At 36.7% G+C, this 13,665-nt stretch overlaps 1 protein-coding gene across 29 annotated transcripts in view; it reads right to left on the bottom strand.

Annotated features, from left to right (window-relative positions):
• The window catches only part of LOC127867079 (unconventional myosin-Va-like), a 114,500-nt gene that overhangs the window by 78,571 nt on the left and 22,264 nt on the right, over positions 1 to 13,665 (bottom strand). For 7 of the 29 annotated variants that reach the window (XM_052408031.1, XM_052408036.1, XM_052408033.1 and 4 more), the window contains 8 exons: positions 13,476 to 13,532; positions 11,465 to 11,609; positions 10,486 to 10,642; positions 8,420 to 8,550; positions 7,692 to 7,786; positions 5,961 to 6,068; positions 4,750 to 4,856; positions 2,159 to 2,188 (listed from right to left, as the gene is read on the bottom strand). In XM_052408031.1, the coding sequence (XP_052263991.1) occupies positions 2,159 to 2,188; positions 4,750 to 4,856; positions 5,961 to 6,068; positions 7,692 to 7,786; positions 8,420 to 8,550; positions 10,486 to 10,642; positions 11,465 to 11,609; positions 13,476 to 13,532 (830 nt within the window). The other 22 variants (XM_052408032.1, XM_052408037.1, XM_052408040.1 and 19 more) reach the window with 21 other exon arrangements.

Raw genomic sequence — 13,665 nt, 5'->3', positions numbered from 1 at the left:
GGTGAAATAAAACTGGTATTTCACTGTTTCGAACAGTGAAAAATAACAGTGAAAAATATCGATATTTTACACTGTTTTACTGTAAAATGACGTCATTTTTTTCGACGAAATGACGTCATAAATCCAGCGAAATTATCCAGTTAAATTCTTTCACAATGTAAATAAACGGTGAAAAAAGGCATAAAATAAAAAGAAAATTTGTTGGATTCGATGGATAATCGATTTATATTCACTCATGATCATAGAAAATATATATTTTCACTCGTGGCTGCGCCACTTGTGAAAATATTATTTTATATGATCATTCGTGAAATAAAATCGATATTCCATCGAATCCAACAAATATCCTCTATATTTTTTTTAGATTTTTGTTTCATTTGAAAATAAAATTGAGAAATTTGCTGAGGAAAGAAAATATTTTATGTCATTTCTATGTTGAAAAGAATTTTGATTTTCAGATTAAAACACACTGATCAGTATAAATGTGATAAAGAAGCATTGTAAATTTAAGTTATGTAAAGAAGATGTGCACTCTAAGGAAAAACATGTGCATTTATTACCATTTTTCAAAATGAAAACTAAAATAAATATTTAAAAAATGAAATGTCAGCAAAATGTTAATTTAGTGAAATGTAAAGCCTCTTGCTTGCTTACTGTTTGGATCAGTTCATTGAATTTCCTCTTTTTACTTACAGAGAAACAATCACAATAAGATTCAATGAAAACAAAACCTCAGTTTTCTCAGTTGATAATGGCTTATAATGCACATTATCAACTTACACTGCCACCGCAGCTTCAAAGCCTGTAATATATTTGAAAATGAGCCTTGTTCTGGGAAAACAGTGATTTATATGCGTAACCTAGGCTTACCACAGAGATTTATATGCGTAACCTAGGCTTACCACAGAGATTTATATGCGTAACCTAGGCTTACCACAGAGATTTATATGCGTAACCTAGGCTTACCACAGAGATTTATATGCATAACCTAGGCTTACCACAGAGATTTATATGCGTAACCTAGGCTTACCACAGAGATTTATATATGCGTAACCTAGGGTTTCCACAGAGATTTACATATGCGTAACCTAGGGTTACCACAGAGATTTTTATATGCGTAACCTAGGGTTAAAACAGAGATTTATATGCGTAACCTAGGGTTACCACAGAGATTTATATGCGTAACCTAAGATTACCACAGATATTTATACATATGCGTAACCTGTCCTCACAGATTAGCCTTTGCAGCCTAGACAGGCTCATCAGGGACGACACTTTCCACCTAGACTGGATTTTCATTAAGACGAAAGTTCCTTTAAATGAATTCCATAAAAGTGCAAAGTGTTATCCTTGATTAACCCATTTATGCCTAGTGGACTCTCTCATCCTTCTAAATTGGATCAATTTATTTCCAAAATTAGGGATGTCTAGTATATTTATTTCTATTTTTAGAATATTTCAGAAATTCTTTTAAGCAAACAGCGCAGACCCCGATGAGACGCCGCATTATACACGTTACGCACATGTACTAAGCTCCATTTTCCCCGAGCAAGGCTTCAATGTGTAGCAGATTCCAGCATAATGAATGAGAAAAAAAATGCACTAAACAAAGCCAATAACTAGAATACAAAATTAATACATAAACAAGCAAGCAAGCACATTTAGCATTAATAAAACAAGGCAAATATTATGTAAAATAAAACACCGCATTCACCATCCCACGGGCGCAAGCATTCTCACAAGTTAACACGCTTCAAAAATAAGTGTGAAATTTCACAGCTTGTGAGATAGTCTTCAAATGAAATACTCCTGAGTTAGTGCAAGTTTTCACACACATTGATTAAGTGTGAGTTTTTACACACATTGAATTCATGTGAGTTTTTAAAAACATTGATTCACTGTGATGTTTTAAAATATTGATTTAGGGCGAGATTTCACACAAATTGATATAGTGTGATATGTTGTGCACATTTGATGTGAGATTTCACAAACACTGATTAAAATTAAAGTGCACACACATTTATTTAATGTAAGTTTCACAGACACTCTCACTACCAGGAGTATATATGAGACTTCATTCTTCACAAGTACAACGTGAAATAACACACTTTATGAGTTAGCGTAAAATTTCACAACTCGGTTGAAAGCAGAAACTTACATGAACAAAACATCCCTGATCCTGACCTTCCTGTTAGAGTACACATTAACAAGTGATGTCATAACAAAGAATTATGCCATACACAGAAAATGATGACCTCGTAGGCATAAATTCATGCCATAGGCATGCAATTGTGATGTTATACACAAAGTATGCTATGATAGTAAGAGAGTATTGAAGTCAAACACAGAAAGTATGCTATGATAGTAAGAGAGTATTCAAGTCAAACACAGAAAGTGAAAATGATGAAGATACATATTTTAGAAAATGAATTGTTAAAATAAAAATCTTATATAATAAATTATATTTAAGGGCTGCCAATCTGCTACTTTATGCAGGTGTCATTACAAATAAATACCAGTATTATGACTAAGGTGCAGTGAAACACAGTGTCTGGTGTAATGAAAAATAATAAACTATATCTAGGGCACACAAGTTCAAGGATAAATTTTTTTCAATTTTCTTTACCATTTTCTGTTATTGTTTTTTTTTATTCGTTACAATCACACTAAACCTGTTTATCCAACAGAATGACAACCATTTGATGAGTTATAACCAAAACATGCTTTACAGATCACAACATATTAGTTTCAAATTAATAAAACAAGAGCACCGCATAACGGGTGCCACGCTCGGCTGCGAAAGCTTGTCAGATTTTTTTTTTTTAGAGGTCACAGTGACCTTGATCTTTGACCCAGTGACCCAAAATGGGTGTGGCGTGTAGAAGTCATCAAGGTGCATGTACATATGAAGTTTCAAAATTGTAGGTGGACGCACTATGATGTTAGAGGCAAAGTTAAAGTTTTATATTAGAGGTCACAGTGACCTTGAACTTTGACCTAGTGACCCAAAAATGGGTGTGGCGTGTAGAAGTCATCAAGGTGCATGTACGTATGAAGTTTCAAAGTTGTAGGTGGAAGCACTATGATGTTAGAGGCAATGTTAAAGTTTTATATAAGAGGTCACATTGACCTTGACCTTTGACCTAGTGACACAAAAATGTGTGTGGCATGTAGAACTCATCAAGGTGCATGTACATATGAAGTTTCAAAGTTGTAGGTGGAAGCACTGTGATGTTAGAGGCAAAGTTAAAGTTTTATATTAGAGGTCACAGTGACCTTGACCTTTGACCTAGTGACCCAAAAATGGGTGTGACATATATAAGTCATCAAGGTGCATGTTCATATGAAGTTTCAAAGTTGAAGGTGGTAGCACTATGATGTTGGAGGCAAAGTTAAAGTTTTATATTAGAGGTCACAGTGACCTTGACCTTTGACATAGTGACCCATAAATGGGTGTAGCGTATAGAACTCATCAAGGTGCGTGCACATATTAAGTTTCAAAGTTGTAGGTGGAAGCACTTTAATTTTAGAGCCAAGGTAAAGGTTTTAGCACGACAACGCATGGCGGACAGCGGACGGCGGACGACGAGGAGGCTATGACAATACCTCAGGTTTTCTCCAAAAACAGCTGAGCTAATAAAGCTTATGTTACATACATGCCTCACAACACATCTGTTGTATTTTAGAAACATTTTATTTCAGAGAGAGCTTAAGCAATAAAATGCTGCGATAGATTGACCCAAATTTTACATTCAAAAGCGAAAAAACATCAAGTCATCAATGCAAGTCATGAAACCAAATCAGTTAAATACAAAATGCATTATGTCATTGAGATGTGATTAAGATGTGATTGAGATGTGATTGAGATTTGACTGAAATGTGATAGAAATGTGATTGAGATGTGACTGAAATGTGATAGAGATGTGATAGAGATGCGATAGAGATGTGGTTGAGATGTGACTGAACTGTGATTGAGATTTGACTGAAATGTGATAACAATGTGATTAAGATGCCACTGAAATGTGATAGAGCTGTGATTGAGATGTGACTGAAATGTGATAGAGATTTCATTGAGATGTCACTGAAATGTGATATAGATGTGATTAAGATGTGATGTGATAGAGATGTGATTGAGATGTGACTGAAATATGATAGAGATGTGATCGAGATGCAACTGAAATGTGATAGAAATAAGATGAAGATGTGACTGAAATGTGATAGTGATGTGATTGAGAAGTGACTGAAATGTGATTGAGATGTGACTGAAATGTTATAGAGATGTGATTGAGATGTGACTGAAATGTGATAGAGATGTGATTGAGATGTGAATTAAATTGTAAAAAGATGTGCCTGAGAGTTGAATGAGGTGTGATTAAGATGTGACTGAGATTCAGAAGTGATATTGCTCAACAACCGTGCCTTGATTGTGACAACATTATACGCCTCCATGACTTTGAACATCATTTAGCTCAGCTGAGTTTTAACAATCAAATATCAACCCCCAAAAAGCAATCCTTAAGTGTAACATGGCTTTTCATTGGTAAATAATATAAGTTAAAACTACCATGATTGAGGTATACAATTTTAAAATGTAACGGCCAATATTTTAATTTCAGACTTCACTTGAGGTACACAATTTAAAAACTAAAAAGCATTGAATTGGGTCAATTTGTTGCAATTGAGATAAACAGTTTTCATTGTCATGGGGCGAAATCTGATTCTTGTCATACCATAGCAACAGATACATACAGCCATTTCAGAACTTTCTCCATCCTTTGCGTTGATTTTCACATTTCCAAAGTGAAGAATGCCAGCAAATATCTGGAAGATCATGGCGATGTCTTTCTCCTGGAATCCTGTGCAAGATATAAGGTATTAAAAACTCATAGAAAAACAAGTAAAACATAGCTTATTTTTATGACACATGACATATTATGATGCATGACTTAAACAAAACTGTTGGTAGATTTTTTTTCTGTTATTGTTGGATAATATATCTCTTTATCATTCTGAAGCATGTATGCTATTTCACAATTAAAGCTAAAACCTTTGTAGTATATTGCTTACTTATTACAACGACTAAGTGCTGTTTATACGTGAAACAACGATTAATAGAAAATAAGCTTTGCTCTGTGAAAACGCAGTTCAATGCCTTTTCATAAAGTGTCGGCACAGATTATCCTGGGCAGTCCGCACTGGCTAATCAGGGATGACTCTTTCGGCCCTTATTGTGTTCTTTGTTTAAATGAATTTTCTTCTTAGCAAAAATGTATTTTAGCCATTAAGTGTCATCCCTGATTAGCCTGTGAAGATTTCACAGGCTAATATGTAAATACAACTTACACACATGCATTAAGCCTTTTTTTGTCCAGAGCGAGGCTTAAATCTTACCCAGCAGTTTCATGGAGTCCTTCACCTATCTTACCCAGCCGTTTCATGGCGTCCTTCACCTATCTTACCCAGCAGTTTCATGGAGTCCTTCACCTATCTTACCTAGCAGTTTCATGGAGTCCTTCACCTATCTTACCCAGCAGTTTCATGGCGTCCTTCACCTATCTTACCCAGCAGTTTCATGGAGTCCTTCACCTATCTTACCCAGCAGTTTCATGGCGTCCTTCACCTATCTTACCCAGCAGTTTCATGGCGTCCTTCACCTATCTTACCCAGCAGTTTCATGGCGTCCTTCACCTATCTTACCCAGCAGTTTCATGGCGTCCTTCACATATCTTACCCAGCAGTTTCATGGCGTCCTTCACCTATCTTACCCAGCAGTTTCATGGCGTCCTTCACCTATCTTACCCAGCAGTTTCATGGCGTCCTTCACCTATCTTACCCAGCAGTTTCATTGCGTCCTTCACCTATCTTACCCAGCAGTTTCATGGCGTCCTTCACCTATCTTACCCAGCAGTTTCATGGCGTCCTTCACCTATCTTACCCAGCAGTTTCATGGCCTATCTTACCCAGCAGTTTCATGGCGTCCTTCAGGCTCTGGTAGTCCTCAGCATCATCCACACCGTCTATGGAGATGTTCTTACCCTGACTGGTGTAAAAAAACTTGTCTGCACCCACTGAAAATATAGCAGGAAAGTGATAGAACAAGGGACAAAATTGTCACAAAACCAGGTTTTCAACTCAAATTGTGACCTTGATCTTGGATATATTGACGTAATTCTTTCGCGCGACACACCGCCCAATGATGATGAACAAACGTGCCAAAGATTATAAAATCTTACAACGTTTGACATAGTTATGGCCCGGACAAGCTCATTTATGCCATTTTTGGCCTTTGAACTCAGTGTGACCTTGACCTTGGAGATATTGACGTAATTCTTTCGCGCGACACACTGTCCAATGATGGTGAACAAATGTGCCAAATGATTTTAAAATCTCACAATTAACGACATAGTAATGGCCCGGACAAGCTTGTTCTGCCCGCACGCCAGCCCGCCCGCCGACATTCGCCAATCTAATAACCAGTTTTTTCCTTCGGAAAACCTGGTTAAAAACTTTTCTGCTCCCACTTGAAATACAGCAGCAAAATGAGTTGCACTATTTATTTAAGTGATCTCCCGATTGGGTTGTGTCCCTTATTACTCCGAGAATTAAAATCGGTTATTGCCCATAATTTTATTTTATAAACACATTATAATGAATGACTGTTCCACATAACAAAAAACTGACCTGCATGACATATTATATATTAAATGTTGTTTGTTTTTTCAACAAACCAATTTTCCTCCACAGATTGTTTCATTCATACTGATTGTGTCAGTCGTCTACCTTATTAGTATTCTAAATATCACGATTCCATGCAAAAGTGCAATCATGATTAATGCGGTCTGAGTAATTCTGCAGACCATTTCCCTCCAACAGAAATGCTAATTATCAAATATGTTGAGTTTATGACAGATAAGTGTTCCCCTGGCATATACAAGCTTTATCCCACTGAATATCTTATTGTCCAGACAGACATTAACATAATCATGTGTGAAGATAGCCACTTCGCCAAATCTTACTTCATTATGGGCAAGGACAGAATTCAGAAGTAATACATTAAACGCTGAGCTGAATTTGCTGTCCACAACTGACAGGAAGAACTTGTGATTCTATGCACTACACAAGACTTGAAACCTACATATTAATGAAATAATCCTTAATGAACTGTACCCAATATTTGAGGAAAAACTTTAACCAGCATTTGCTAATAACATTTATACAAAATTATTCGAGCACAGACTCAAAAGTTTCAACCAATATTTATTTTATGTACCAAAATCATGCCTCTACTTACCTTTGTAGCACAATGATACAACAAAGAGCAGAACAAAATAGCATAAAAGGTCCTGCACAGCTAATGTGAATATTTACAATAAACATCTTCAATTAAGAACTTATTTAATATCAAAATGAGCCTCGATCAAGGAAGCAGGGTTAATGCATGTGCGTATAGTGTCGTCCTAGATTAGCATGTGTAGTCTGCACAGGCTAATTAAGCACAACACTTTCTGACTCAACTAAATATTGGCTAAGAGAAGAAATCCTTGAAATGAAAAAGACTATAGAAGCAGAGAGTGTAGTCTTTGATTAGCCTGTGCTGGCTGCACCTGCTTATCTGGGACACCACTTTACACGCATGTATTAAACCCTGTGTTTCTGGAGGGAAGCTCAAACGTTATCTTCAAAATTCTTACTTAAACTAAATTTCTTCAACTCTGGAAGTGCTGCGGATGCACAGAGTTGATAGAAGACGTGATAGTTACGCTCATCCTTCGTTTGGTACACCACCCTGGAATACACAGAAATTTATGATGTAATACACAGGATACACATAAATTGATAATGTAGAATTTATAGAGTACACAGGAACTGATGATGTCATACACAGACTGCATAGAATCTGTTGCTGTCATACACAGAATGTACAGAAGCTCAAGTTATACACAGAATGCAGTCTACCAGAAAGTCTACAGGAACTTATGATGTCATATTTTGAATGCAGAGTATTAAACTGATGATGTCATGCACTGAATGCTCTATGTCATACATTTGATCATCTAAACTTCATATGTGTAAGTCCAAACCTTTTAGAGGAAACATAAATTATTACTCCCATTTTACTCAAAACATTGAGTATGCAAGTAGGCTCATTAAATTGAAACTTAAACTGGGAAAATGGGACCTAATGCATATGCATGTCTTCCAAGATTAGCCTGTGCAGTGTACACAGGCTAATCAGGAATTACAATTTCTGCTTTTATATAATCCTTCATTTTAAGGACATGTTTTCTAAACAAAAATTAAGTCTAGGCGGAAAATGCCATCCCTTAATAGCCTGTGCAGACTGGGATGACACTTAACGCACATGCATTAAGCCCCATTTTCCCACAGCATTGCTCAAAATTGCTTTATAAGGCCTCACCTGGATTTCTCTAGCAGGTAAGTTCTCATGTGAGCCCCGACGATCTCATTGCTCCGGTTGAAGCTGATCTCGATGTACTTGCCAAACCTACTGCTGTTGTCGTTTCGGGTCGTCTTCGCATTACCTATAGCCTGAAACATTGTCTTAAATGATGAGGTGCTTTACTTTGTGACTTTTAATATGTGTGTGCATCAAGTATGTACATTAACCCTTTCAGTGCGGGAACCAAATTAAAAAAGGCCTTTTGCAAACAGTTTGGATCCAGATGAGACGCCACAGAACGTGGCGTCTCATCAGGATCCAAACTGTTTGCTATTCTGATAGTATTCTTCGAAAAAAAATCGAAGAAAATGCTAATTTTAGAAATTTAGCAGACGACATTTTAGCAGATGACAAATTTCCCAGCATGCAAAGGGTTAAGTATCATCACAGATTAGCCTACGCAGTCTGAACAGGCTAAGATGGGATGACACTGTCTGTTTAAAAGAGGTCTCTTCTAAACAAAAATCTGGTCTAAGCTGAAAGTGTTGTCCATAATTAGTACATGTATAAGTAAACTGCACATGCTAATCTGGGACAACAATTAACACTTTGCATGCTGGGACATTTGTAGTCTGCTAAAATGTCGTCTGCTGAATTTCTAAAATAAGCATTTTCTTAGATTTTTTTCAAAGAATACTATCAGAATAGCAAACAGTTTGGATCCTGATGAGACGCCACGTTCTGTGGCGTCTCATCTGGATCCAAACTGTTTGCAAAGGCCTTTAAAATTCGGTTCCAGCGCTGAAAGGGTTAACACACATGCATTACGAGGATCAAATAGTCTAATATGCTGAAGTGCTCAATAATATCTCTGTATTTATTTATTCAGTACTATATTGGTTATTAAATTGCTTTAAACATGCTGTTGGTAAACTTTCTTACACACTTCACTAGAACAAAATATATTGGAATGGCACTCTGGGATAACGGGACTTTATGCATGTGTGTGAAGTGTCACCTAGATTAACCTGTGCAGTCCACACAGGCTTATTATGACAACACTTTCAGCTTTTATGGTGTTTTTTTTAATGAAGTCTCTTTTTAGCAAAAATAAGGTTAAGGCAGAAAGTGACACCCTTGATTAGCATGTGCGGACTCCATACCCTAATCTGGGACGACATTTCAATGTCTGTTTTGCAAAAATAAAAGTCCGTTATCATAGTATGGCCTGGTATTAACAACATTTGTAAGCTTAGCGTTGTTGTTGACACCTCATACCTTCTTAACAACCTCACAGAGAGTTGCATTTAGCATATCAAATTCAGTAACTGCAGTCAGATTGTTTAGCTGCAAAGTAAACGCACAAAATATGCGAGGACATCAGAGATAAGAGACAACAATGAATGTTGATTTAAGTGTTTATTTTCGCACCGCAAAATGACTGCCTTATAACCACTGTACACAGGTGAAAATGGCTTTCTGAGTGAAATATACTGGCTATTGGCCGCTATAGCCAGGGGACTGTTATACTCGGGTGAAATATAGTGATTTTCAGGGGTATCTAGACTGATCACTGTAGGCAGGTGACAATTGTTCTCAGGTGACCACTAAGTCAGGTTACACTGTGTGTAATTTCTTTTGTTTTCTTTTAAGAATTAATAGTTCAAAAAGGTACTATAAATAAACAAGAAACCGTCCGAGACGGGTGATGCTCCGCAAAGGTTTTTTTAGTCACAATGATGCACTATATATTTAGATAAAAGGAAACGTCTTGAGGGCACAGTAGTTGGGGGACAATAATTTTTTTATAGAAAATTTCAAAGGGCCATGTGAAAAATCATCCGACCAGAACCCGCTGATAATATGCACATCTCCTCTTGGTAGTGAAGCTTCCCATAAAGTTTCATTGAATTCCGGTCATTAGTTGCTGAGAAATAGCTTGAACAAAAATTGTGCACGGACGGACAGGCACACACACGGACAGACAAAGCGGCGACTATATGCTCCCCCCAAAATAAATTTAGGGGGAGCATAAAAACTACTCATGTATTATGTTACAAGAAGCCATGTTGGATACCACTCACCTCCATGATTGGATTGGAGGCCAGCACTTTCTTCTCGACCTGAGTCTCGGCCTGGGAGCCCCCGACCATAGCAAAGTAGCGCATGGCAAACTTGGCTGACACAGTCTTCCCCGCACCTGACTCACCACTCACAATGATGGACTGGTTCTGCTCAAATCTGAAATAGGCAAATGTGACATTATTGACTGGTTCTGTTCAAATCTGAAACGGGTAAATAGCATATAAGATATTATTGACTGGTTATGCTAAAATCTGAAATGGGAAATAAGAAATTATTGACTTGTTCAAGTTTTGTTTATGATTTGACCTGATGACAAAATTCCACAAAAATGTGATCCTAATTCAAACTCAGCCTAGATATTTTCAAGATCAAAACTTCTAACTAAATTTACTTCAGATTAAGTCATAAATTGTTCTTGTAAAGAAAAAATAAGGGTTTTCTCAGATTTGACTTGGCGTCCTAGTTTTTAACCCTTTCAGTGCGGGAACCGAATTTTGAAGGCCTTTGCAAACAGTTTGGATCCAGATGAGACGCCACAGAACGTGGCGTCTCATCAGGATCCAAACTGTTTGCTATTCTGATAATATTCTTTGAAAAAAATCGAAGAAAATGCTAATTTTAGAAATTCAGCAGACGACATTTTAGCAGACGACAAATTTCCCAGCATGCAAAGGGTTAAATGCACATGACCTAGACTCGTGATCTACATTTGTTCAAGATTTACATTTTGACCAAGTCTAATCATGATTGAGTGACAACAAAGTTTGTATAAGATTTGCCATAGTGACCTAGTTTTAAAATGAATGTTGCCCAAATTTACACAGGGCCTTTAGAGGTTCATGACACTGACATTTGAAACTGAATAAACGTTAACATCTTTACGTTTGAAAAGTAGTTATTTACACTTATCTTTGAAACATAATTACCGTACATAATTTTATAGGCCATGGTTACCTTGAAATAAGTTTCCATGGTTACCTGGACATGCGTTTGTAGGCCTCCTCTGCCACTGCGTAAATGTGGGGGTCCATGGCCCCCATATCCTGTCCACTGTAAGCCTGAATGATGTCATTGTTGTAGATGTCCAACTGCTCATAGGGGTTGATGGCTACCAGCACAATACCTGTAATTTGTTAGAGGGTTAGAGTTAGCCAAATTTTAGAAACAGTAGCCAAATTATTAACCTTGATTATTTGGGACTGCCTGTTGCAACTCTAGAATTAGACAGAGACATATATTTGTTTTTATACCTTGCTGTATAAGAGCACTAGCCTTGGTATATATGTACAATATACCACAACTTATGACATTTGTACATTTAATTAAAAATTAATATTATTTCAACAACTGAAGACAAAATTAGTCTTTTCCTTTATTTACTATGCGTTTTTACTTTCAAGTTTTTGTGACGAAGATTTTCTGAAGAAAATGTGTGTTCCTGTTTGTTCTATATATTTTAGGAATCAATATTTATGAATCAAATTTACTTATAAATGTGATAAAATACCAGTAACCTATCATTAAATACAGGAGCTTCTCTCTGGGAGAACAGGGTTTAATGCATGTATGTAAAGTGTTGTCCCTGATTAGCCTGTGCGGATTGCACAGGCTAATCAGGGATGAAACTTTAAGCACATGCTTTAAACACCCTTTTCCCAGAGCGAGGCACACATGTCTGCAGATGAATTTCTGACAATTTACATTCAGACCAAAATGGTCAACCTTATTCCCCACTGTCATACTGACGGGCCTGTGGTCATCTGTCCAAACTGTAATTGCTAACAAGACAATAATTGCAGATTTATTGAGTGCTATGTGTCAACTATGTAGCTCATTAACCACACGACAAAACACCTGTCAGCCAAGGTCATCCATCAAACCCTTGTTAAGCCTTTACTCCTCAGATACATATACTGACCTATTTGAGTCGCGTTCTGAGAAAACTGGGCATAATGCATGTGTGTAAAGTGTGGTCCCAGATTAGCCTGTGCAGTCCACACAGGCTAATCTGGGAGGCCACTTTCCGCCTAAATTGGATTTTCGATAAGAGACTTCATTTAAACGAAAAATGTCATAAAAGCCGAATGTGTCGTCACTGATTAGCCTGTACGGATTGCACAGGCTAATCTGGGACGACACTTTACGCACATGCATTATGCCCAGTTCTCTCAGAACACAACTCAATTGTATTCCTTAATAAAATCAAATTAAATTTAAGGCTTTTTTTACTAGATTCAAGTCATAAAGGCTTTGTTTCCTGTAAGATATTGATGAGCACCAAACCGAGTAAAACCTGAACAGACTGTGAGTTACTCGCAGGCTTGTTCAGGCTTTATGCTGGCTTTATATAGTCATTTTCATCCATCTTCTGAGCAGGACAGGGTAAACTATGATTTACCTTACTCCTTCGTTTCTTTCAATATACTAGCATCTGATCTCTTATATGTCTTTAATTTTAATGCACCAATACATTTGACAAATTTCCAACTTTAGTAACAAAAGTTTGTTTAAGGCTTCAAATTACTATGGGGACTATTTTATGTCTGCATACAATTAATTATTCTAACAGTATCCAATTATTTGGCTACATGAACACCAGACACACTTATAATTATTACAGTGCATGTTTCATTATGACTCACAAGGAAACTGTCTGACTATCTAGTGTAGTCAATTTGTTATCATACTGAATGTGATAACATTTAGCCTTAGAGAGGATAGTAAACTTGAAATGAAAAGCAATAACAATATAAATATGTCACCATGATAATGTAGATACAACAAAGTTGCAATAAAACGAAGCCACAAGGTTAAAGCAACAATAACATGTTACTTAAGAATGACTCAATAACTATCACTGGTTATTCACACACATTTCACATGTTATATACCATCATCTTATCAAATTAAGAATAAATGTGGCTATACTATGGAACCTCACTTTCAAACTTGTCACAAAAATTTCACATGCATTATCCAACATACTTACCACAGTATGTATAGATGATGTTTCGTTCGGCAAACCTGACTTTCAAGTTGTACAGGACTGAAACACAAATAACAACAATACATCTTCTGGGCGGTAATTATTTCATAAAAGAGGAACATAAAAACATTTAGTCCGTTATAGACAAAAAAAAATGCTGGATATTTTTTCTTCTGAGGGGGAAAAATACCTG

Source organism: Dreissena polymorpha, chromosome 2 (assembly GCF_020536995.1).
Source record: "Dreissena polymorpha isolate Duluth1 chromosome 2, UMN_Dpol_1.0, whole genome shotgun sequence".
Taxonomy (NCBI): Eukaryota; Metazoa; Mollusca; class Bivalvia; order Myida; family Dreissenidae; genus Dreissena; species Dreissena polymorpha.
This window is presented reverse-complemented; position numbering and strand designations above follow the sequence as displayed.